General features: G+C 39.5%; 1 protein-coding gene across 1 annotated transcript in view; it reads left to right on the plus strand.

The window, feature by feature from the left end:
• PTPRO (protein tyrosine phosphatase receptor type O) overlaps positions 1-26,691 on the plus strand; it is a 151,426-nt gene that overhangs the window by 63,309 nt on the left and 61,426 nt on the right. Inside the window, exon 2 of the mRNA XM_059816950.1 lies at positions 22,895-23,168. Within this exon, the coding sequence (XP_059672933.1) occupies positions 22,895-23,168 (274 nt within the window). The remainder of the gene's footprint in view (positions 1-22,894; positions 23,169-26,691) is intronic.

The raw sequence follows: 26,691 nt of genomic DNA on the forward strand, positions 1-26,691 counted from the left end.
ACAATCTATTGAGGCTCGGTATGTAAAGCTGACACAGAGACATGGGTTTGAAGTAGAGTTTTATGATTTAGAGGAGGTTTATCCTTAAGTTTCCTACTTCTGGGGCATAAAACACTTTAACGCTGCTCTGAAGCTGTAAACTTTCTTTTGCTGTCTGTTGACTCTGCATCTTGATAGGGAGGTGGAATGCATGAGAAGAAATGTTCTCCACCTATATGAAATGTAAAGCATGTAAAATGGAAACCCACATTCCTCCTTCCTCCTGCTGGAGGTCTGGTGGGGTATCAAGGGGACGGGCAGTCAGTTGTTCTATTTTTTGGTGATGTAACAGTTTCTCTGTATTAACTTTTCATCTTTGAAACTCTCTTTTGTAACTTATTGACTGGTTGTGAGAAAGGAGCTGGGTTTTGAGGGGTCATTTAATGCTGGTCTCTAACTGACCCATGGGGGCACTACTGACCTTGACTGATTCACTTTGGTGCTGAGTGCTGAGCTTTCTTATCAAACAAATTTTGATTGCCTTTTTTTCTTATCCAATAAAAAGAGAAATACTGGACTAATTTGCTGTAGCCTAGTGGTATCTGATCTCTATGATGGTTACAGAAATATAATGTCTACAAGGGGAAGTGAAATTAGTAGGGAGGTGCTCCTTTTAATCCTCTGAACAGTATGACAAGAACACAGCGGTCCCTAGAAGTAGTGATTTATGCTAACTTTGATACAGTCACTTCATTTAGATAGTCCTACTTAGTCCCTGCACAAAGTATAAAATGCTGTAGGCTCTGCAGTTGGGTTCATTACAGTTTGTGCCTTTAATCTGTATAATACACTCTTGTTCAAGTTACTTCACGCTCTGTATATTTTTTGGATGCCCTCGTGATGATAAAGAGCTTGACTGGGTTGGGTCTGTGTTCAGGGGTTTTATGTTCCCTTCTGAATACAGACTCCACTGCAGAGTATTTTCCTCTATACATAGCTAATAAAAATATAGTATTATAAAGCCTTGGCTGGCAAAGCCTCTTATTTAGTTAACCAAAAGGTATGGGATCCAGAGTCACACTGCATTTTTTTTTTTTTTTTTGAAGTTGTAACATGAGGATGTGTAAGGATCAGGAAGAAAAAGGTTCAGAAAGGCTGAGAGCAGTCACCCAGGGGTGGCAAAACCTGACCTAGATTGTCAGTTTACCCTTTTTAGTCACAGAACGTACTATTTTTAGCTGGTAAGACCTTCTTCTGTCAGATTTTTTTGGGGCTTGGGGATTTGCATTTATTTTGAACTAGCCATTTGAATGCTTTTTGTGGTTTTTTTGGGATGTGCACAGACACATACATATATGAGGTTCTTGACAGATTTGCTAGGTTGTATCATGTACTTTGTTTCATGCTTTTCTTTTTCTTTTGTGGTACATGTTGTTTTGTGCTGTGTCATATAGGATAAGTTGGAGTTGACAGTAAACAACGTGTCTGACGTAGTATCTTGTATGTGATCTGAGGGCAATGTCAATTCCACGCGTCAATGATTTCCCTCAAGATCTGTACCTCAGCCTCAGATGCAGCAGGGGCAGAAAATGCTTCCTGTCAGAACTGCATCCCTTTGCACAATAAAACTCTACAGTACAGTGACACACTTGTAGCAAACTCTGTTAGAAATGAAAGTCTTTCTTCCAGTGAAACTAGAAGAAATTTTATCACTTTAGTGCAAAATGTAAAATACAATTCCAGTTGCAGAAATCCATCTTCCCATCCCTCCTGCAAAGGGAATCTCTCCTTGCAGGAGTGAATGTTACTACCCTGATTTACCATTACCTTTCACCCTGTAATTTATCATGTGGATGTAAAAGGGATGTAGCTGTATTTATTCTGATGTATCAGCATATACCTTTTCCCCACTCTTTTTGGGTGGTACAAATATCTGAATGAGATGGAAAATGAAGAAATAGGTACAAGGGTCAGCAAAAGGTTTAGACTATTTGTGATCTTATGAGGCCGTGCTATATGTCTTAATAATTACTGATGGACTGTGGGTCATTGCACAGCTGTAGGGGGACCATTGCAGCTTTAATGTGCAGGACATTTAGGGAACCACAGGGCTCATATATTATATTTTTATTATCATAATGTCTCAGAGCACCATTCATGGTGAAATGAGTATAGGTGAAATACATTGCTGTGAATTCACTGGCAGGCAGGTAAGATTCTCAGGCTTTCTGAGATACTGGACTACTATATACTGCAGTCACCTATAAGCAACTGGCTCAGGTGCTGCTAGCAGCCTTGAGCATGCTAAACCCACCTGGGAAGCTGTGGAGGACACTGTGGGAGTTAGTGTTGTCCTAAGGCAGGCACTTGAAAGCCAGCTGGGATGACCCTGCCCACGCAGAGAGAGGGGAGCGGACCGAGGTGGAGAGCATTGCAGCAGGCATTGCTTAGGCTCCGCAGGACCCCCCAGGCTGCCATCTGCTCCCAGTTTGCCCGTGGCTGGCACCATGCTCTGCAGCAACCCTCACTTCCGTGACAGAAAGGGACTATTTTGGCTTTGAGCGGTCCAGAGGTGGGAGACAAGGCTTGGTGGTGCCCAGCACCTGGAGAAAGGGAACTGTGGTCCTGGGGCTTCTCACTCCAAGGGTTTTCCTTCCTCTTGTGTATTGAGCGCCCCATCGCGCGCCGTGGTAGCACTTCATTCATTGGATCAGGAGTCACGTTTTTAGTTAGTTCTGTTGTAAAACCCACATTGTTGTAGTTTTTTTTAAAAAAAGGTGCTCACCCTACTATGAATTGAGCCCAGTTTCAATACAATCCTATGTATGCAATAGCATGTATGAAGGAATATTAACTGAGACTGATGCACAATAATTATGTGAGGCTGACACATCATTTCCATCGAGGAGCAAGACTGTGTGCAATTAACTTGCTGAAGGAATTTCATGGACAATCATTGCATATTTTGGGTAATGAAGAAATGCCAACTCACTAAATGGGTATCATCTTAGTAAACAGTTACGTTCAGTTCAAACCTCATTTATATAATGAATGATACTCAAACTGCATTTGGACTATAATAGATACAGCTCAGGTCACCAGCTAATTTAAAATACATATAAATAATACAACTCCCTTGCAGATGTCATTAATAGAAACAACCAAATTCGGAGCCTCTGGTCTTGAAAATGGGAGCCTTAAGTTCAGAAACACTGCTAGACTCATTTGGCAAACCACTGCACAGCTTCACCCAACCTTCTACAGGTCAAAGGAGTAAGTTATTGTTCCCACTACATGACACTTCTCCACTTCCTTTCCCCATCTCCTTAACCCAGAACTGTCTTTTTCTTTCCTCCTCTGAAATACAGTAGGGTCCTAAGGTAATTTCTTTCCCTCAGGAAGTTATTAACTCTTGAGAATAAGGGCCATTCCAATTTTAACTCCATCAGGTCTTTCACAAGAGCACTGCTTCTTCCAAATTGTACCTTACTACAAATAGCGATAAATCCTTTCAGGAATCCTTTCAGCCTGTAGAAACGACTGTCTCCAGACACTCCATGATTGACCAATCCCAGTGCACAATGGTTACTCTCAGGTTGTCTCTCAGTGATTGCACATGCTTTTTTATCAATTTTTTTCTTAGCTTTTCATGGATTAGCCATCCTTAGCAAGTCAATGGCTAATAGGGGAGGGCTGTGCTGTGTTGCTGCAACATGCAAGCAGATGTGCTTGAATTTTCTGATGTTTTTCCCACTGTTTCAGCTGCAATTTTTGGGGATGTCAGAACATTTTTGTACTGACAAAGAAATAGAACACATCCGTGCAGAGCATTTACAGTACAGCAGACCAGACTAAGGTAGAAACATTTTAAATGGCAAAGTTTTTAATTCAGTCTTTAATTACTACAGGAAAGGCTTAAATTCATCACTCAACTTGGTTTAAACTTCAGTGTGTTTTTTGAATTGTCAAAGGCAGAGAGTAGGTATCTTTCCATTTAAATAAAAATTTGCAGACTTGAATTCTTAGCAATTATAGTAACTTACAGAATGAAACTTGTAGTGATTATGGATGGCTTAGAGTTCAGTGGTCGATTCTAGCCACAGAATCTGCTCTTGGATTTGAGAAGTTTAGAGTTGTTTAGATTCAGGTTTAGAGAGGAGCCATTCACAAAGACAAGAGACAAGGATGGATTTCAGTGTGGGAAGACTGGCATTCTCACTGATCTTTATTTGCCACTAATTTCATAGATTAGAAAGCTTTAATTAGCATTGAGCCACCAAAACATAAAAAGGAAACAATTAATTTACAATTTTATATTCTTATGTTACTGATATCCAGTTAGGAGCTGAAACTCCTGGGGTTCAACTGAAGCCTAGGAAGCTACTCTCTCTGTCCTTCCTCCCATTTTAATGATAGGAAGCATCTTCCCTTCCTCTTCGTCCTCCTTTCTTTGCTTTGGGAGAACACTGCAGTTACTGGGGATTTCTCCTTCCTTCCACTCTGCCACAATGCTTTCGCCTCTGTGAATGTTGCAGCAAAATTTGCCTTCCCTGTTTTGGCTGAATTCCACCACATCAATCACCCTGTATGCAGGAAAGAAAGAATTTGCTATGAAATGGGTGGCTTGATCCAACTTTCTTGATTCCACTGAGACTGGGCTAAAGGAATGTAGTTACTCCGATTTCGGCTTTATTATTTTACCCTCTGTGGGGCCTTTAAACATTCATTTAGCTTATGGTATTTACAGACAGGCATTAGCTCACCTACCTATCCTCTAAGCTAGCAGGAAGCTATGCTAGCGCTAACTCCATGCTAATATACTTGACCTCTCATCAATGTCTATGACCGTAGCATCTTATTTATCTCATTGAAATAGTGTCTGTCTGCCTCACGGTTCCTGTAAAGTACGATGCAAACAAATCCTTCACATGCCTCGGTTATTATTCTGTCTGTAGAACCTCTTAAACAGGTAACTGCTGCAGGAGTAAAGTGAACACTTTGAAATTACTAAGGGCTTTTCAGGAACTCAGTATTAATTAAGCTAAGTAAAAATGTCTTTTAGTTAAGGGCATAGGTAAATTTAAGAGATTATATATAGCTTTTTCTACTGCTTTATAATTAAAATCAAGTCCCACAGAGGATCTATACCTTTTGTATTCACATTCACCCCCCAGCAAAGTTCCTTTTCTTCCTTACACCCTGCTAGAGACCATTGCCATAGTATGGTACGTTTAGCATAGAAGCTGCTATGCATTGCTTTAGAATTTGTTTTCTTGTTAGATGAATGCTCAACGTTTTTGGCAAGAGAGCTTTGCAGGACAATCATGCAATAGGAGGATTGTGGTAAGCAGGGAACATATCTCTCAGCCTGAATCTCTCTAACTAGAGCCAGCCTTGAGGCAGATTGACCCCTGAAGACACAGGTATTGCTATTTTGGCTAAGTTCTCACAGAGGAATTTGCCTGAATGCTGCTCTGTCACTTGTTCAAACAACAGTGTAGGTGATGTAAAATTAATAAGCCGCATGAGTCATATACACATGATACTGTATTTATAGCATTCTTGTGAGGTCTCATTAACATGTATTAGAAAAGTGCCTCGAAATTATCCAGTGAAAGATATCATATCACAGAAATACAGAGCATTTTCCAATCTTGACATCAGCTTTAATCAGCCTTTCAATTTAAATTGTCTAGATCTGAACTCCAGTTTGGGATCCTCTCCCTCAGGGAGGCAAGAAGGTTACAAGACTGAAATGCTCCCAAACTTCTTGGAAAGCTGAGTCAAGATCCAAACGTTATGTTTGTACCATAAACCGTGCAGGTTTTCTCTAGTCTTCCCCATTCAGTTGCAATATCAACTGTAGAGCCACATAACTAACCAAGAAATATTCTTTCATTACTATTTGTTAACGTAATAGCTGGGAATCCAGGCTTAAATAGTCAACTAAAACATACTCCTTTGCTACTGCATTCAGAGTGGGAGGAAGCATGGTGGTGGAGAGAACATGAGTACAAATTGCCTTTTCTCCTCCACTCTCGTTTGTTCTTGGTACTGGGCGGGCTTGCTGCCTTCTGAAAGGGAGGGAGACAGAAACAGGGAGTTAAGGCAGCAAATTGGGATTAGTCACTGCAGCGATCATACATAGAGGAATATATGATTATTTCAGGCTGACTTTTCTTGGTCCCTTGTGAAAAAGCACAGTTTCTGTGCGCAGAGTAAGTGGAAACTTAGCAGAAGGATTTTCTGTGCCACCATTGCTGACATCAGAAAATAGTTTCACAACTGAAGGCCTTAAAAAAAAATAAAAATTATTTGTGGGGTTGTTTTGTTACTTCAGGTCAAGGTCTTGCCTGTTAAGGATGACATGCCTCTGCATAGAAGAGAGGAGATACAAAACCCTTAAAAAACCCTTGGGAAGCAAAGCAATGAAAATTAATATAGATTAATTATCCCATAGCTGTGCTCGATGCCTGCAGTGCAGATTGAAGAAGGAGTGAGAGCTCCTGTTAGGACTGGGCTGGTTGCTGTCATCACCAGATGAGGTAACCATCTTAGTCTCCAAAGGAGCAGCACCAATCCACTTCAGTCAGGAGCAAGAAAAAAAAAAGGATACAGAAGAGAGAGAGACTGCAGAATGCAACACACAGATAAATCAGTCAGAGATACAAAATACTTATGTTTTTTAATCTACTGTTTTTTAAAATTTATTTTAAAGGTGAGGAATGTGGGAGCAAACCACATGCAAGTTTTATTTGAAACTTGTTTCCTATTTATATATTTTCTAAATATATACATGAAACAATTGACAGAAGCTGTTGAGATTTATTACAAACCTCTATAAAAAGGAGGCATTCTTGCTTATTTATGGCAAGACAGTGTCACGTACAAGGAGCAGTAAGAAAAGAAGCAGAAATAGGTACTTGTGTCTCCTGTTACTGGCAGAAAAGAAGGTGGGTAACAATATGGAAAGACTAGCATCAAATAATGGTTGCAAAACTCTTTGGGGAAAAGGACAAAAGATTAGTCTGTGCGGGATAACCAGTGAAGGGATTCAATAAGTAGGCTGACATCATCAAAACACACAGGAAACATATCTTAAATATTAAATGTTCAATTCAACTCTCAATTATCTAGGATAACAGGATCTGGGATAAACCAAAGTCAGGGGTAATAAAACATTTATAAACAGGGCTCTAAGAATATGAGGAGTACATCCACCTTGCAAACTTATGAACAAATTTCTATAGTGAATAGGCGTGGAACCAGTGGAGAAGGGAAGAGCCTGAATGACTTGTGCTGTGCATCTGTCCTTGTGTGGCAGCCCAGGGCAGCCAGCCAAACCGGGGGAAGCAAACCCAGGATAATGAGAGCTTCAACATCTGCCCATACCCAGAGCTGACTGTGCTGTGTGGATGGAGCCCCCGAATTTGATCGCCCAATGTGTAATAACAGTTCCGACTAGCAGTGGCTCTAGGGGGTTATTATTCTGAGCAAATAAAGCTGTGTCATCCCCTTATGTTTCTCCAGTTTCTAACATGACACACAGTCACTAAAACAGTCCGTGGTTTTAGGAACCTTGCGCTGCTCCCACAGCAGAACAAGCCCTCCTTCTGTTAATTGAGACACAGAGAAATGTCTTTAACTTCTCAAATTACGGAATAATTTTTTTTTTCTCCTCCCCCAACTTCCCTGCTTCCTCCTTCTGCCAGAGATCACTGTATCACTGTAGCAGGAAAGAAGTCAAACAGCACACTTAAAGCAGATAATTACTTCCTGGATGGGATCATTTTTCTTTTGGATATGCTGCCTGACAGTTAAAATCTCAAAGAAAAAAAGAAAAAAAAAAAGATCAGAGTCGTAATAAATTAAATCCCTTTTAAAAAAAAATCTCTTACCAGGGCAAAATCCTTCTTATCATTTTTTGTGTATGTAGAATCAATTAGTTATCACAGTTGTAACTTTTTGTGCCCTTTGAGGATTTTTGTTTGAATTATAATCATTATTCTATCTGTGTTCTTGGTCTTTCTCCCTAGATCCTCATTATGAGCTGCTTTTGCAAAAATGTGCTGGAATTTCTTGGAAGAGCTAACATGAAATACTTAAAATGTAACAAAACAAAACCCACCATATAAGATGCGGGTATGAAATATGTTTTCAATAATTTTTTCAAAACATAAGTTAGGATAAAATAACGGGCAAGTTTTTCAGCTTCAGATAAAATACTTGAGTTCTCTTAACAAATATAAATCAACTGCTAACATCAATGGGGTCACCTAGTACTGCAGGAATCATGCTTAGGTCCACAGTGTGGAAGTTATAAAGGCCAGATTTTTAGGTCTGTGAACGTGCAAATTGGTGCCAGTGAGATTTTCAAAAGCAAAAATTTATATAGTGGATCTGTAAATACCTTTAAAAATCTCAAACAGAGTGCTTTTCACCTAGTGCAAAATACACTGCCAGTACTTTGGCTAGCCATGAGGGCAAATCAGAGTAATGCTGGGGTTAGCCGCAGCAAGGGATGGCACACTTCTGAGACCGTGTGTCGGGATTATAGCTTCCCTGGGGTGAAATAAGGAAGGATGATCTTGCCATTAACCTAGCAGACTGGGACCCAAGGGGAACAGACTGGATTCATATTTGAATGGAAAGGTGGCTTTGTTTCTATCCTCACATCTACGGTTATCAGAGTGTGCTGTAGCAGGTGATGATAAGAACTGTATGCATTTGATTTCAGTCTACATTCATGCCAGATTGGACAACAGTTTTTTGGGTTTTTTTTCCTGACCTGCATCTGAGTGATAGCTACTGGCTTTTCTAGGACAGCTTAATAAAACAGCATGGTCCTTACTTTCCAACTTCTGTCTTACCATGTGTAGATGCAGACTGTTTTTTGCTGGCAGAGACGTGTTTTTGTGTCATTTGGAATTGTTTGTAATGTGATTGTAGCAGATTTCAACCAAGAATGGGGCCTCATTATTGTAGGAGGTACAATTTTTTCTTCTGTTATTATTTAATTTGATATGGAAGAAGAATTTGCTCTGTTAGCCCTTAAATCTTACAGGTAACACAACGGCTCATGGGCTGAACAGGCTCCAATGCACTGTTCTGCACCAGGCACAATACTAGACCTCATTTTATTTCTCAGAGCTGTAAAAGGAGAAAAACTTTGATAATTAAGTGAAACACATATGATCTGGACTCTTTCTTTAGACCTCAAAATCTTCTGTTCCTCCACAAACTTCTTGTCAGGTTAGAGAACTAGCAATGTGGAGAGAGTCTGTGATAATAGCACGTTGTATCTCATAGTGGTGTGAAGAGAAAAATTTTGAGGAGCTCAGATGTGTCAGCGTGAGGCACAGAGCCTCATCTTAGGGAATGAAATTGTTATGTACTCATAAACATCACTCTGAATTGCAAAGCTGTCCAGGACTATAAAGAGGTAGCCCTCTCATTTTATTTTCGCTTCTGTGTGCCTTGGTAACAACTGGTGTGGTGTGATTTATTTATTTATTTTCTTTTATTTCACACTTGCTAATTGCTATATGTTTCAGGAGCACGTGTCAGTTTTGTTTCACAGCAAGAGCCCTAATCATGAATAACTCCTCGTCACTGCTGGGCACTTTCAAATCTATCCTAGGTTAGTCAAAAAAGCCATGCATTATGACAGTATGAAGCACTCAAAGAAGCCTGTTTTTATGACAGAGGTGAAGACAAGTTACACCGAGGCAGTGTGTTTTGAGAGAATAATAGATCTCCCAAATCTGTATTCATCTGCACATGTTACTTAGTACATAATGGGGCTTTCATCTGGCTCAAGGAATACAGGACAAATTATTTCACAAGGATGATATGTCCTTGTACTGTTTTTCCAGTGAATTGGACACAAACAGATCTTCCATTACCATCACTCATGCATGTCTTTTTTCCCCTCTTTCAAGTAGAGACAAATGGGAAAAAAAAAACCCAACATTTCTCTAGCTTCTGTTTTTACTGTGGCCGATACTAAAACATTCCTGCTCTTTGGAGCATGGTCTCTAGAGTTTGAGTCTAGTCTTTCCTATTTATGCAGACTTTCTGTACTTGTGGGCATCTTTATAAGGATATTGATGTTCTTCCCTTGCTGTCTTTTTGGTATGCAAAGTGTGAGAACTAAATGAAGAGCTTATAGGGCTCATAAGATGGGAAAGAACAATACAGTCAAATGGATTACAGTTTACTCATAAACATGCAAATACTTTATGCAAGTATGAATGGTCGCTCTTTCACACACATACTAAGAGATGTATTTGTAACAGCAGGGATAAGCAGAGCATGGCCAATTTGGTTACCGTAGATAAATACATCTTTGCTTATAGGCTGAGCTGTGGTAACTGATTGTGTTTATGGTCCAAATCTTCGGGGTAATTTAAACCAATGATGGTGCTTGAAGCGAACTCAGAGTATGCACCCAGTCTGTTGCTGTCGGTGTTTCATTAAGCTGTAGAGAAGCTGTTGCTCGCAAATGATTTTTGGTGCTGTGAGATGTTGGGAGCTCACAATGCTGTTGGGTGATGAGTTTCTCCACTGACGAAAACACGATAACAACACTGAGCCATAGCTTTCTTCTGTGTGCTCTCAGCGCTCTTGGCATCACTTGAGAAATCATCACAAGAATGTGCCTGGAGTTGCAATACTTAATATAACTTATTGTCATTTAGCCACCAAAACCCCCCCAACCAAACACCGAACCTTCTCCTTTCTCCGCTGCTTTAAATTTCTAAAGGCTGATGGGAAACAGCTTGTCCAAGAGCATACTTCTGTCCATTGGCTTTGCTGGCACCTGAGTTAGGTGGCAAAAAACTACATCAGGAATAAACCTGAGCTGAGACACAAAAATGTAGTCTGATGTTGATAGTAAAGGGGTTTCATTGCTGTATGGGCACACTGGAGTGGAAGTGGAGGAAAAACTGAAAGATATCAGTAAGGACCTGGTGGAGAACAAGTCAAGAATGTATTTAAAATTTTAAAAAGCTATAAATAACTAACAGAAGCCGCTCATTTGGCTTAGTTACCAAACAGCTTCCATTGCCACGGGGGCTCAGCGCTGCCAGTGTGCATGTTCTTGCATCTGTCGGATGGGTAGGTTTTGTATGTATGCATACATAAAGGACCATGCTGTGCAAGTGGAGATATTTAGCAGTGCATGCTTGACTTTTTAAAAGAAAATCACTTTGATTTTTTTTTTTAAAAGATCTTGCAGATACTTATCTGCATTGTAAGACATCAATATACATTTATAAAACTGATCTTAGTGACTTTTCATGGTCACATATGTGCAAAAAGAACAACCTGAATTTTGGTATTCTGAAGTACAGGTATGCTCACAGGAGGATCATGAAAAATATTTTGGTTCAGTCAAAGAGTTGGGCATGAGCTTAGGGAATATATTTATTGCTTGCATTTTGAGTGTCACAATTGATGATATAAGAGAGATTTGTACATTTGCATTGCAGTTATTGAGAAACGACCATACTGATACTGGCCAATGGCAGCCAGCCAACTAGACTAATATATTTTTTGCCTGGAGTAGTGTAATACGAAATGACCAGTGCTTATGTATGGAAGCATCACTTGCTATGAATTAAAGAAAAGGCAAAAAATCCATGTCATCATCTCCATCCTTCATTTTCACTAGTGACAAAAATACTTCATAAAATGGAAGAAGCAAACAATGACATAAACCAATACATGGTGAACTCATATCTAGAAGTTAACTAGGAAAGAAAATCAATATCACTTTTAAGCTGCGCATATTTTTATGTCACAATAATAATATTATATATTGCATTGTCTAGTGACCTGAAAGCTTTTTATATTACCAATGAGTTAATGCCTATGAAATAAAGCTCAGTAAATATTTACTCTGGGGTATATCTGGGAAAGGTCACATTGACTCATTTAAGGTCATGCTGTTTTAAAATCATCCTTTTCAGAAGAGACAATAAAGAATTAGAATCCTGCGTTAAAATGAGGAAACAGTGTTCTAAAATTATATATTTTTGTTTAACAGTCAATTCTACTTTAGGGAACAGACTTCCCATTGACTATTTCCACACACCCGTTTCTCAACTGACTTTCATCTCTCAGTGTATTAAGCCTTGCCTAGCTAGCCATTGTCATGCCTGGGGAAAAGCTCTGTCAGGTATTAAAAGAAAAATATGTAAAAGAAAGCTAATGGCTAAAGTTTAATTCTATAAATTCTGCATTCAAAGGGTTTGTAACTGCCAAACCAGCTAGAAATTTAATCTGTATGCTCTCCATACTATTACTGCTGAGCTACCACAACCTAAGATACTAGGCTGGTGAATGTATTTATAAAGGTTTGTCTGCATCCCTGTGGGCCACTGCATAACAGCCAAGTGTAAAAAACACATGACAGCAGCAGGGAATAATAATTTGTATGAAGAGAATACTAAATCTGCAGAACAGGGTTCTCAGCATCACCTAATGAACCAAGATTTTTGTTATCCTTTGAATGACTTTTTAACAACCTCACTTCATAAAAGACACAAAACAAATTAGAAGGAAGTTTCAGAGCTTCATTGCTCTTTGAGAGAAGAGACCTTGATCTCCTGATTGATTCTTGTACACAGGGCCAGCCTTTGTCACATAGGCAGAGGATTTATGAACATGCTTATATCTTTTGCTGAGTAGGACCTTTTGTATGCTTAAAGTTATATGCCTTGCTCAGTCATGGCCAACGTGTACTTTTATACTGCTGAAAAAGAGACTAGCTAAACAAAATTTAAACCTTATAGTGTCAATTTAGACAAAAAAGATTAGGAGCCATAATACATAAAAATGGCAATACAAATCTAGTTGCAACTGCCATCATGCCATACACAGCTGATGTTTCTGGTCTCATCTGACTCTTGATGTTTAAAAGGAAGGTGCACAGAGAGAGAAAAGCATCTGCAGAAGTTGGTTTGTTTAATCTGAAGTGGATAAATCAAATTCTTCAGATCTGCCTCTCCCTACAGAGTACAGAGGGAGCCTAGATGATGAGATTTGACTGTATGCCCTATTTTTAGATTGAAAAAATGAAGCCAGATGAATCCCACAACAAGTACAGAAGTCTCAGCATGAAAGTTTCAACTAACATGTCATTAAGGTCTCCTCACTTTGTAGGTAACAGGATATTCAGTATTTTAGTTATACACACAGAGGTGTGCAGAATATTTAAGCAAGTTCTCGCAATAGCACACAAATGGATCCCAATGAAGGATAAATGTGGTGGTTGTGTATCAGAGTACAAGAAATAATTATTATTTTCCTCATCTGATAAACACAGTGGCAGAAGATTCTGCTTTCCAAGTTGAAGCCATTAAGCTGCTAGGAGAGGATATTGTAGCAGAATTATATCTTTCACAAAAGCCATATAACACTCAGTAACTTGGACTGTCATCCCTCCGATAGGTAACAGCAGTCATTCTCCCCTGGCCAGTCTCTTCCTCTGGGCAGGTGGGGTGGTATATGTTGCATCTGAAAGGACCTCATCCCACAGCTGAGGGTCCTGACTCCATTTCCTAAGCTTTGTATTCGCTCCTCTCATTCACCTCCTTCAAGCCAGCCTGCGGCAGCTGTACTAAAAACTAAATGCTTGAAACACTATGACCAAATAAATCCTGCTGGAGTTATCCCTGCAGGGGAAGGTGGCAGTGACAAGCTATGAGTTTTTGCAGCATTAGAGAGTTTGGTAGCGTTCATGACTATCAAGCAGCACGTTGCCAGCAGCAGTGTGATGGAGAACTCTTCTGTGGGTAGGAATTTATCAAATCAGTACAAATGGCTGAGCTGAGCCTAAAGCCACATTGGAAATGAATTGAAAGTCAGGCTGTAGCAACAACTGAAATGTTCTGTGTGGATTTGCAATTGACCCTGTGCTCTACAGAGAATTATAGAGCTCATCTCTTGCTAGTAATCAGGGAAATGGCACTGGCTGCTTGCCTCTCTTTGAGCACGGGTTGGGAAAAAGCAAAAAAACCCCCACCAAGCAAAACAGCCAACCACCTAAAAGCCTGCACAGCAAATACTTTAGCAACAAAAAAGCCATTCAGCCACAGGAACTATGCATAAATAACATGAGAAAAATCTCATCAGGTTATCTGGTCAGCTCTTGCCAATTTAGAGAACACATGAACACAACAGGGTAATTAAAGGGCAGAATATCAGGTTCCACTTGGATTTGAAAACAAAATAAACCTGCGCTTGAACCTGAGTAAGCAATCTTTCAGGGGATAGCCACAGCCACATTATGGTTATGGCTTTGGGCAGAAAAGTAGTAAGTATTTTAGAGCACAGAATAGGAAGACTGGTGATCTGGATTTAGGCTTTTTTTTCCTGACCGTGCCATGGCTCCTGTGACCTTTGAAGAAAGGGTGGTTGGTGTTTGGAGCTTTTTTTCTGGGGAGATTGAGGGGCAGGGAGCGATAGAAAAATGAGTGGCAGTAAGGCAGACTGCTTGTTTAAGGTGAACTCTAGACCAAACAGAAGTCAGCAGCTTAGATGGGGACAAAATGTACCCCACAACTGCTTATGAATTCTTCATGTCAGAAAAACTTATTTGAAACAGAAAATTATTACGTTTTTCTATTAATGGCTCCTTATTTCAAATTTCAAACCTCTCTAGTAGTCTCAGAACATATTTGAAAAAATAGAGTTTTTGAAAATACTTAAGAGCACTTTGGTGCCTAATTCCCTTTAAAATCACTTGGAGTTATGGAAGAAGGAGTTAGGCTCCTGGAATAGCCCCTATCTATAAGTTTATTCACTGGTGTCTAGTCTGTTCTCTTATGATAGATTAACACGGGGCGGGGAAGAAAGCCTTGTTCTCTTCCACCATTTTCCACTAGGTTGCTTTGTGATTTCAAATGAATTAGATAATCACCTTGGTCTCCAGTTTCTCAGATAAACTAAAAATCTAACTTCCTCCCAGCTGTCTTCTTTGTAGATAATGCAAATAGCAAAACATTGCGTTCTGTCTATAAGAACTAGTTCACTTGTGCACATATGAAGGGTATATCTACACACTATCAATTAAAGATGAAGGCATTTTCACTTTTGTAGTACCCATAAGGCTCAGTCTCTACCCCTCTGTCATACTCTCTGCCAGAGCATGTAAGACGAAGTTCAGCTGACTCCAGTCCAGTTCCTCTCAGCTGCACAGCAGTGATGAAGCATGTCATGGTCACAATTTTCTCATGGTGCAACATCAGTCTTCGCGTTCTGTTGAACACCAGGAATTTTCTGTGTGACTTTCTAATGTCACCTTTCAACATCAGTAACTATTCAGAAGCTGTTTCAGCATCAGAAGCTTATATTACAGACTTCCATCATTTGCACAGGTGAATCCACAATTTCGGAGCTGGAGCACTAAACAGCATGAATTAATTTGTCCTTCATTGTCCAGAAAACATGTCTCCTCCAGTATTCCTTCTCATCTCCCATAGGGCACTTTGAAACGTAAGACACCTCAAAGATCGTTTGAGACCATGTCTTTCTAATAATCCAAGTTCTTCAAAATCCACATTAATTTCTCACTCACTCTGCCTTCTCCTGCAGCGTTTTCCTGGGGTGATCTGTTCCATTTTCTTTCCTCTATGATGGAGAGGGAACTGAAATATAGTTGAATGTGTTTTGACCTGTAGTCGCTGTGCTGTGAAAGCATTTACTCTCAATTGATGGAGAGTGTGTACATTCTTAGGATAACGTGTATGTGGAGCATACTGTTCAATTAACTCCTTTTCCTAGAAAGTAATCTTTCTTTTCCTTTTCTCCTTACTTTTCCTTTTTGGAATTTAACAGAATTGTATTTTAACCTAACATGAACTTGTCTTCCCACCTGGCCTACATACAATTCTGATCATATTACATTTGTTCAGGTAGAAATTTGCTTTAACTGTTCTCCCAAAGACAGAGTCCAAGTATTGCTTGGGGAAGATCACTACAAGGGACAGTTAGAGTCAAGGGAATTGATGAGGCAATGTAATATGTTTCCTATGCCCTTTTTTGTTTTCAGTTACTCACATAAAGGCTGAAGAGAGCAGATGCATTTTAATTAAAGCACATGGTTCATCTGGCACGTGTATATGTTTGGGTACATCCACAAGGGATGGCTAAAGTTTAATTGCAGAGGCTCCAGAAAGGTCTGAGTGGATAGATGAAAGTGTTAGTGGTTGGTGAAGGGGACCAAATTCATATTTTCCTTCAGAAGTATTATCCTTTTTGACATAATTTCAGTACTAGAGAGAAGCTAAAAATCTAGAGTGGAGAGAAACCAAACTGTATCTGCCTGAGAGTGAATTCCTGTTGTATTTGGGGTGTATATATGCAGTTAAGATCCATAACAGGGAGAAATGTCATCCATGAAGTTCTAACCTAGTTTTAAACTTAGTCAACATCAAGGTCTTTGGATCACTGTACTTGGGTTTTTCCCTCTCCAGTTTGCACTAGAAAGATGGGATAGAAGTATATATTTAGCAATAATTTATTAAATATTAGATATGCTAACAAGGTGATACGTAAAAGATATTAGCTTTACTGAATGCAAACATTTCTTTTTCACATATTTAGCATTCTGTCATTTACTTAATGCTATTGCAAGAGCAGTTGATAGTGTCAAGAAAGATTTCCTTCCAGTGGCTCTAAAGCAGATCATTAACTTTAGAATGGTAGCAAAACGTGATGGACTGTACATACCGTATAGACATTTGCTTAAAACATGCCCTCATATTCTGAATTGGTGCGCAGAGAGGTGAAAAAAATACCTGTCCCTTTAAAACTGTCTCCCAGAGCAAAGAAATGTTGACGCTCATGACTAGCAGGTTGTTATTACTGGCTTTTTAAGACTGAGAATAGCAACAGTGCTGAGGACACTATTCACAGAGCAGAATGCCAGAAATAGTGTGTTAACCTGAATCAAACATCATAAATTATTGAGAACTGCTCCTTTGCTATCTTTTCACTTCTTAAACTATTCCTTTTTGCATGGAAAATCTTGAAGATAAGGGTTTCTGTTTCTCCCATGGAATATTTCTTCCAAAGAGTATTTATCAAGGGAAGTTCTCTGCACAACCTGTGGGGACATGTAGATAAAAACAAAAGCCCCGGGAATAAATATCCTTATTGTCAAGAAGTCTTTACATTTTTGTTACAAATCTGTAACATTTTTGTTCACACTCTTGAAGACCATTTCAAACAATCCTTTCCTCTTGCAGTCAACATTCATCAAGTCTGTGCCTTCTCCAGAATTCACTGGAACATGTGGAAAGCTCAGGATGTACTTTCTTTCCTAAATTCCATAAGGATGACTTTGCCTTCTTCATTAAAACTATAGGATCTACTAATGATAACTAAATTAGGAAGGCTTGGTGTGGGACAATTTCTGCCCAGTCCTTGCCTATGCTCTATCTTTTTAGGTCATGGCTACGAGAACTGCTTTTTCTGAGACTGCTTGTATCTTTTTGTGAAACCATATCAGTTTCAGTCATATGAAATATTTTTTATTGAGAGCCTTTGAAACAAAAGTAAAGAGACTGGATGTGGAACATAAACAGTGTAAGGTTTGATGTTGCAACATTTAGTAGAAAATATTCTGTGAAGAGTATGAGCAGGGAGCTGTGAAAATAAGAAAGATATGGTATTGGGCTGAGTCAGATGATGCAGTAATGATGGAAGCAAGGTGGGAACCTGAAGGGTCAACTAAAGTAAAGATTTAAGTAATAATTTGTACTTCAAAACACAGCTAAATTGTGTAAACCAGAGTCTGTTGCCTGTTCTGGTTGGTGACTTCACATTGCAACAGGAGGGAGTTTTAGGGACACCTCTTTTTTCTAGCTATAAAGGATTGGAAGGTGGCTGGGATCGTCCCAAAACTGTGAAGTCTCTAGCCTGCACGGAGAGAGAGAGAGAGAGAGAGAATTTTATAAAATAGAGTAAATTACTAAAACAATTTAAATAGGCCAGAATTTGACTCTGTTCCTTGCACAGTGACACACATGAAACAATAAATTTCCAACAAGTGCATAGGAGATTTATTGGAGGTAAGATTCCAATTTCTGAATAAAATGAATGTTTACCATTTTTATTGTAATTGTTCTTCAGTATCGTTTGTCACCATCGGAGGAAAAATATACATTTGGAAGCTGGTGCAAAAATACTGTGATATGAATTTTATGCATATTTTGCAATACTGTTTATTTTGTGAAATTTCTTATGTGTTTTCTGTGGGGGTACCACTGCAAGACTATAGCAGAGGCCAAGATCCTGAAATCTGGATCCCAGTCCTCTCTTTGTTATAATGCTTGGACTCACTGCACCCGGTGACAGAGGACTGCAGGAATTCTGCCAAGCCAGGAGCATGGACCCTTTGGCTGTTCAGTGCAGTTTCAAAAGTAATTCAGATCTCAGATGAATCCATAGGTTACTCTGCCTGAAAAGGTCATCCTAGCTCTCAGGCATTCCATTTAAGTACCAAAAATTAAGTAAGATGAATCTTGGTGAGAACGAGTCATCGTGTGATTTAGAATGAAATTAGCATTATTGGCCACTAGAACAAAATATATCTGAGTATAGTAGAATCACTCGCAAAAATAGCCAGTATTTAATCCAAGAGATGTGGATATAGTGTTCAGTATCGTCTTGTAATACTTACATTGATCTGTTTTTTGACAACCATTATACAGTAGGTGACCATGATGGTACTTTTGCCCTAAGTAGATCCTCATAACTTTAAACTTGACTCCTGCTTTGTGATTTCAGATGCCCACTTTGAAAACTCTGTGATACTTCAGGATTTACTCTGTAAGAGCTGACAGAAGTCAGATTTGTTCAGGGTCTTAGTTTCACTTGTCTGGCATTAGATAACCTGATGCAGTTACCAGTACTTTCTTTAATTTCACAGAGCTGATGAGCACCCACAGCTCCTCCTAAAGTCAGCAGAACATGCACTTTTGATAACTGGGTCCTGGCCCAATGTGTTTCAGAGTGAGACATTCAGAAGCTAAAGTACATAGAATTAGTAGCTGGTTTGCAACTTTCATCTCTTCCTCATGTGTAAAACTCACACTGTTTTAAGGGAATAAACTGAGGATATAGACTTCCGAAAAGAGAACTTTGAGCTCTGCTGCACGCCATTTATTTTCCTATTACTCTTTGAATGTTGTTTATTTGACGTGTTGTATATCTCCTTGCCTCCCCCTCCTTTTTATTTTAATTGGGACCTGGTTATTGGCTGGAAATTCCACTAGCATGACTCATCCCTGCGCTGGAAATGACTGTGAACAGGCATCACATTATGGGATTTACTTCCCCCCCCCCTTTCTTTTTTCTAAGTGCTTTAGCGTGGCACGAGTTTGTAGTAATAAACTAGGAAGGAAGTTGGAGCTACTCATTTGGTTCTGAATGCACAAGCCCTGCCAAATTTCCCCACAGGCATGAAACAGCCGCTCAAGCTGTGACACCAGCAAATTAAATCCTGGAGATAGCTGACCAGAAGTAATGAAATGTGTATTTACCATACTGATGCTGTCAGTCCTAAGACACAGTGGCTTTACAATCTAGTTAAGTGGGGCATGTTTGTCACTTCCAGCGGTGCTTAGAAAAAATACTCAGGTTTGTTCCTAGCCTTCTTCCCAAAATTACAAGCCCAGTCCTGGCTGGTAACCCTCACCTCATACAACATGAAGAACAGGATGCCCAGAATGGTCTGTTCTTTTAAAACACTGCCAAACTGAAATCCATATCCCAAAAGAGAGAAGTGATCTCATCTTATGACATGTTAATTGCCAAGCATTTTTATTCATCCCTTCTCTGCCACTTCATTCTATAAACCAAACCTTAGAGCTGAAATGAAAGGATAAAAATTATTTCAGGAGCCAATGGATAATAAACAACAGATGCCTCCCACAAACCATGTGTCCCGTGCATACCGCTGTTTAAAAGCCTGGACATGTACAGGTGTGTGCAAGAAGGCCACATTATCACTGAAAAGAATAGGTACCACTCAAGGGAGGGATGCATTATGCAGGTGGGCGCGGGTGTGGGATGGATGAGCCGCACTGCTACTGAAGAGCTGTCACTCAAAAAATGCCTATGCATCATGGCACCAGTGGTTCAAAAGCATGTGGTCACAGGCACATGAAGGAGGGAGGCTATCATTTCACAATCCCCACATGCTTAGGAGATAAAGGACTCAAAAAAAGTTAGTTTTCCCAGTCATGTGTTGTCATAGATAACAATAGCATATATCTGTGAGGTTTCTATGTATTTAGCTAGCAGAGGCATGTTATGCTAATTGTGTGAGAACTATTGAAGAAGGTTAATGGATCATTCACTGAATGGCACTTGCTGTGAATTCAAGAAAACATTGTGTGGGGAAAAACAAAAGTACATTCTTCAACATGGTTAATACAATACCCATGGAGGAATCGAAGAATAAAATCACACCCCATATGAGCAATCTGAAAGCATCTAATTATATCTTAGGAATGTCTATAACTCTGCAATTATATGTTTAATTTCCAGCTGTACTTGATTAACATCACAAATTACTTATAATACAACCAAACACAAGGAACTTGCTTTGAACTCTTTGTTGGCATGTATAAATTTGTTGGGATCTTTTACCTGTCTTTTCATAGCAAGGTAGGCATGTTGAGTTAGTACCACGCAATTCAGTGTCAAAGCTGAGGGAAGGCTAGAGTTATTTTAGATAACACTGTTCTCTTTCCTCTACTGAAGCATTCAAACACAAGACTATGGAAGGACAAATCCAATGACTTCTATGGGTTTATACATGCACTTCAAGCTTAACGTGTAGAAATAACCTTGGTGAATCAGGTCTGTCTTTCCTTGCTTGGCCTTGGAAGACAACCGTGCTTTCTGTGATACCGTAGTGTACATGCTTCTGGAAAGCCAGTCTGTGGGTGCCGTCCTTCTCCTGAATTCCCACATCAGGAGAGCTGAAGTAGGAATCATTGCAGGAGGAAGAAGGATAAGAGAACCTCTACTTGTTTTTGACCAGATCTAAACATAATCCCCAGTTAAAGGTTTGAATCTGTGTGGATCCAAACGCTGGATCAGGATTTAAGGCAAAATATAAACACTTGAAATGTGGTATTTTGATCTAGTCAAGGGTAAGCCTGTTGAATTCAGCTGAGGCTCAGGAAAACACATGGAAGCTTTTGCATAATTGTAGTCTTACATTGTAAACCTTTTGGAGCAATCGCTCTGCCATCTGTGAAAAATTACCCAGAATTCCACACCGAAGTGTTCATCTATTGATAACATTGGCAACTTAAAAGTAGTTTTTTAAAAGACTAATCAAAGCAAACCTCAAATCAGCAGCTGAAGTTGCATTGCCTCTATTTTTAGTCTTAGGCTTGAAGCTGTCTAGACTGGTTATCCTGTTTCGGCTGGTCTTATTATACACTTGTTCTCATGTTGGGTCAGATGAGTGGATTTGCTCAGGTCCTTTCTTAAGCCTATAGTTTTGCCTAGACGGTGATATGACCTTAGATACACTGTGAAATCTCAAAGCCCCATGATAAAAGCATAAATGTATGTAAAAGCAAACTACTGTTACTTAAAAGCTTACAGTCCTAGAATCTTTGTTCTTGTGGGGTTTTTTTTGGTTTTTTTTTGAATGCCAGGAGTTGGAAACGCCATATGTGTAAATTCCAAATAGGGAGCATGGGTCTTGCAGCATAAATCCAAAAAAGATTATTCTCATGGAAGAATCCCCACTAAACAAAACTAAAAGAAGACAGGAGGTAGCCAAGCTGCTAGAATTACTCTCTGAAGGAGGTGTCTAGCTCTTTGGTGCAGGAACAAATTGACTGAATGAGTAAGTTGCAAACTAGCCATGGTTGCCCCATCTGCCCCCCAAACAGACCTCTCAGCCTGTGAAATATGAAGTAGAAAAAGATACCATGGAGTTGGGAATTGAAAATATCATACATTACAGTTTTCACAGGGGGTAAAAAGATTCCAAGCAGCAGCATGGTCTAATAAACAAAAAGGCAACTCTTGATTAAAGCTTGAACTTTTCCTTCTCATTAATTACCATGAATCTGTTTTGAAATTCCTGTAGAGAACAAGTGCTTCTTGCTGACAGCTGGTTGGCAATTAATAAAAAGGAAAGTGTTTTCAGCTGGCAATGACTTAACTTGCTCATGATATACGAAAACAAGGTTAAATTCCTCCTTTCTCTCTACTACTAATAAAAGAAATATTGAAAATGAAATGGTGTAGCTTAGGAAATGAAAAGTACCAACTAAAGCCATGGACGTAGTGCTGAGAGCTGCTTATCACCTGGTACTTGCTGGAACGGACATATTTGGAAAATCTTCGTCAGTGCCAAAAATTATTCTTCAGTTGCAGGCTTTCAGAATATATTGCACTGAGAAATATATGATCCTATTTCTGCAAGATAAAAGAGTCTTGATTTAATCATCTCTTTTTTGGTGATTTAAATGACTTGCACTTTGTGGCTTTATTGGAAATCCTCTTGCCTCTGATACCCTTTTTAATCTCATCCTTCTTCTGCTCTACTCCACCTTCTGTCAGGAAAGAATGGCGGAGGCTTTGTTCCTCGGGATGTAACGGATGGAGTAGCCAGAGCATCAGAAGGCACATGGCAGGAACCAGCCTCTGCTGCAGAGAGACTGGCCTGATAATCAGATGCCTGTGGGCTTTGGCTGACTGTGAATTGTATTCTGTAAAATTTGCTAGTGTTTGATGTTAAGTGTCTTGCAGAATATGAAATGTAACTTTATCACAAATACAACATGAGTATCCTATGGATACCAAGGGAAATGGGTAAAAGTGAAATAATAGATTTTAAATCAGCAAAGTCTTTGTTCTTGTCTTGCAGAATGCAGAACCTTTCCAGGTTACTGTCCGAGAAGACAATTCTATCATTGTCTCCCTGGAAGCATCTGATGTGGTGAGCTCTTCCTCTGTATATGTTGTGAAGATAGCTGGAGAATCCAAGAACTACTTTTTCCAGTTCGAAGAATTCAATAGCACTTTACCTGCCCCTGTGGTTTTTAATGCCAAATACCATGGCCTATATTACATAGTAACTCTGTTGGTAGTGAACTCAAATATGGTTTCCAAGTCAGCAAGATCAATCACTGTGTTAACCAGTAAGTAACACCTTATTCTCTTTTTGTTCTGTTTCTTCTCTCTGTGTGTGGTTTTTTTTCCCCAGAAGTTGTTCTTGTGGAGAAGGTCGGGTGGGGTTTTTTGTTTTCAATAGGTCCTCCTTGTCTGTAGGATGAATCCCTGTGTGAGAAGAGTAGGGAATATGTGTTGAGAAGGCTTGTGGGTGAAAACTCACAAGGTCTGGCCAAAAAGAAAGGGACAGCTGTGGGTTTCCTCTGGGTGACCCTTCCTGAACACTGACTGGAGACGTTTAACAAACTGAAATAAGTGATGGATGAACCTTCTTTCCAGATGTTCATCATAAATCCTTTGAACCAGGAGTTCCAAAAAATCTAGTAAAAGGCACTAAAAGTGTTGACTGACATTTCAGTGTAAGCACTCCTGTTACATGGTGAGGTATATTGGTTTAAATGCTCTAACAATATTCTTTGATTGCCAATATATTGAAGCAGTACTAAACCTGGAAAGCAGATAGTAGTCGCCATGTGTTTCTGCCAGTACAGCTGAAGGTTTTTGTGATGGAGACCATATTTGTAGTAGTCTGTCTCTTATTATATCCAGGTAAATTAATCCTGGGGAAGAGGTGTGATTTTGTTTGCTCTGCCATTCTGCAAAGCACCACAAATTTTTGTGTGATTCCTGCAATATTCCTGGCTCTGCTGTTTCTCCAGAACTATTTTCATGTCCCAACCTGAAAACAATTTTGTAGAATACAAAATGATGTCTTCATCTGGAAGACAGATTCAAGAAAAGACAGACAAGAGAATTATTTGGATGGGGCAAAACCAATTTCCAGTTTTTTTTTTTTTTGCGAAATGGCGCCTTAGAATCTACGGACAGTTTTAGCTGGCTTGCAGATGAGGAATGCTTATGATTTTGTGTACTTCTGTCAATGAGGAATGCCATCCACTGTAATAACATTCAAAGCATATTACAGTAGCCTCATATGTTACTGAGTGAGGTGCTTGAAACTTAGGATTAACCAGATTTTGCATCATCTATACATTCTTCAGCCTTCCCTTGTGTGCTCAAGTTGTGTCCTGATGAGGACAGCCATGAAGTGTCCCATGGGAACAATATGGGGTTGGGTAATGCAAGTCTTTCATAAGGCATATGTGCAAGAACATCTATGCGTAGCAGACAATTTAAGGGTTCATAGGCAGCCTGAATTTCCTTTTCTTTGAGTGCTTTAACCTTGCAGACAAAGTAATAATTCTAATCCAATTTACTATTCTACAGTTTGTTTGATTTCTTAAAAGAAAAGCATGAGGTGTCATATACAACTGAAAAATATGCCTCACTATGCATTTCCAGTGGGTTTTGAATGCTGCACTTGCAGTCATGCAGCAGGGCTCATTGCTGTTTGATTTCCAGAGCCCGTGAGGGCCACTGGTAGCAGGGGGAAGTGTGATTCAGGATGGCAGATGGAGCACACACTCCTGTGCAGGGGATATCTGAAGGAAGAATGGAGCCAGTGTCGCTCAGCCCACCAAAGCCAGCCCCAGACTTCCCATTTCTGGCTCAGGGGGTTTCCACAAGGCATTCCGGAAAGAGCGTGAGGCTGATGGCTCCAAGGGGCATAGCCCACGTCACTCTCACTCCTCCAAGGCTTGACGGTGTCCTTTCCAACAGAAAGGAGCCCACCCCTTTTCACCACCTGTCTTATGCGGGTGCGCTGGCAGCATCTCGGGGTTTCCTGCTGTGGCCTCTGCTGCTCACCCAGACCTTGGAAGGACCAGGGATTTTGGCATTTGGCCAGCGCTGCTTGAGGAACTCATATAATAAGAAGCAAACAGCGAATTTCACTGGTTTTGTCTCAACAGAAGGATACCCTGGTTCATGGAAAAAGAGCATTTTTGCAGGCAGTGTTGAAGGATGCTGTACTGCGCACTCAAAGTATGCTGTAAATTGTGAGCTTTGCCTGGGAAAGGGCCCGGTCTCCGTCCTAGTATTTTCTGTTAGGCAGACTGATGACTGCTAGCTCTCATGTAGCAGCCTCAGCTACTAACATAGCTCATCTTTTCGAGCACAAGGCTACAAGAATGAAAGTAAATTTGCAATGACAAGACAGTGTAGCAGGCTGGGCTTTTTAAGGTATATTTCAGTACAGTGCTTTTGGGAAGAGATCTTATAACTCATGTAGTGACCATTGGCTTCTCCTGAAAAACTGCATTAGATGATAATTGGTTTTTGTTTTCTTTCTTTAATTTTTCTTTTTATTGGTATTGTCCACTGCCTGTTTTACATCATTTTCTGACTATTCATTAACTTGATTTTTTGGGCAGACAATAATTAGGATAGATCAATATTTTTCTTCATGCCATATGCACTTTCTGCCTGTTTAACATCCTTAGTTTATTTTAACCATGCAAAGACATATAACTATCTAATTTATTCCATCTATATCTTACACATGAAAAAATGGCATATTGCAACTATCTTCCAGGACCAAATTAATTCCTGCTCTAATTTCATTGGTATCAGGAGAGCTTTACCAGTTGCAGATTGGCCCCATTCATTAGGTTGTCACAAGATAAATCAAGGATAGCCAGTGATGCCAAAGTGGTTATTCCCAAGGCTGTATTTTGGTACTTCACAATAGTTTTCTGGGATCTCCTAATGTCTGCAAAGGAATCAGTGCAGGGAGATGTAGTCTTTCAGTTTGGTCATGTGCTGGAGATCTGAGTTTCACACAGAGCAGTGTGTATCCAAATTATCCATGTCAAGTGAGAGCAAGGTCCTTCAAAGAGATTGCCTACTTAGAAATTCAGTGAGAGTAGTGAAAGACCTCTGCTTTCCGATGGTATATCTTGATGACATTTCCTTTTTTCTGTCCGCATCCCTCAGCGATGTGCTGCTTCTCAGCATATTGGCAAGAAAAAGGTATGTCTCTTCACAGGTTGAAATTTCATCTCACTTAAGTCAGAGAAGAATTTTGTTTTACCCCTCAAAGGTTTCTGTCCAGAAAAAAAAAGATTCCTCAAGAGAAAGATGATTTAAAAGCTAACAGAAGATATATTTTATACATTATATATATGCATATATAATTATATATATGTAAATACAAATACATATAAAGATATGTGTGCATAAATATGTACATATAAATTATAAACTATCTTAACATTATATAAATATATATATGTATGTATGTGTGCTATCATTTGAGGCTTCTGTTGTTAATTTGGGCCTTCTCTACAGGACTGAACAGTTTATTTTCTGCTTGTCTCTGCAATAATTTCAGGACTTTCTCGTGTTAATGGAAACTATAGAGTTTCCTTGTTTAGGTTCTGTCGTCCAGATTGTTGTAATGCAAAGCATGAGCTATTTGTTGCAATATTTCTTCTCAGATCCCAAGGGGTTTGTCAGCTTGAGCACAGCCCACATCCTTGCATTGCTTCCTGAGCTGGGACATTAGAAGGATGAGATGAACACGGTGCGCTCAAGTCTTAGATAGGAAACCTGTAAAATAGAATTTGAGCACAAAATAACACTTTTTCTTTT

This window comes from Gavia stellata, chromosome 4, assembly GCF_030936135.1.
Source record: "Gavia stellata isolate bGavSte3 chromosome 4, bGavSte3.hap2, whole genome shotgun sequence".
In the NCBI taxonomy this organism is placed as follows: domain Eukaryota; kingdom Metazoa; phylum Chordata; class Aves; order Gaviiformes; family Gaviidae; genus Gavia; species Gavia stellata.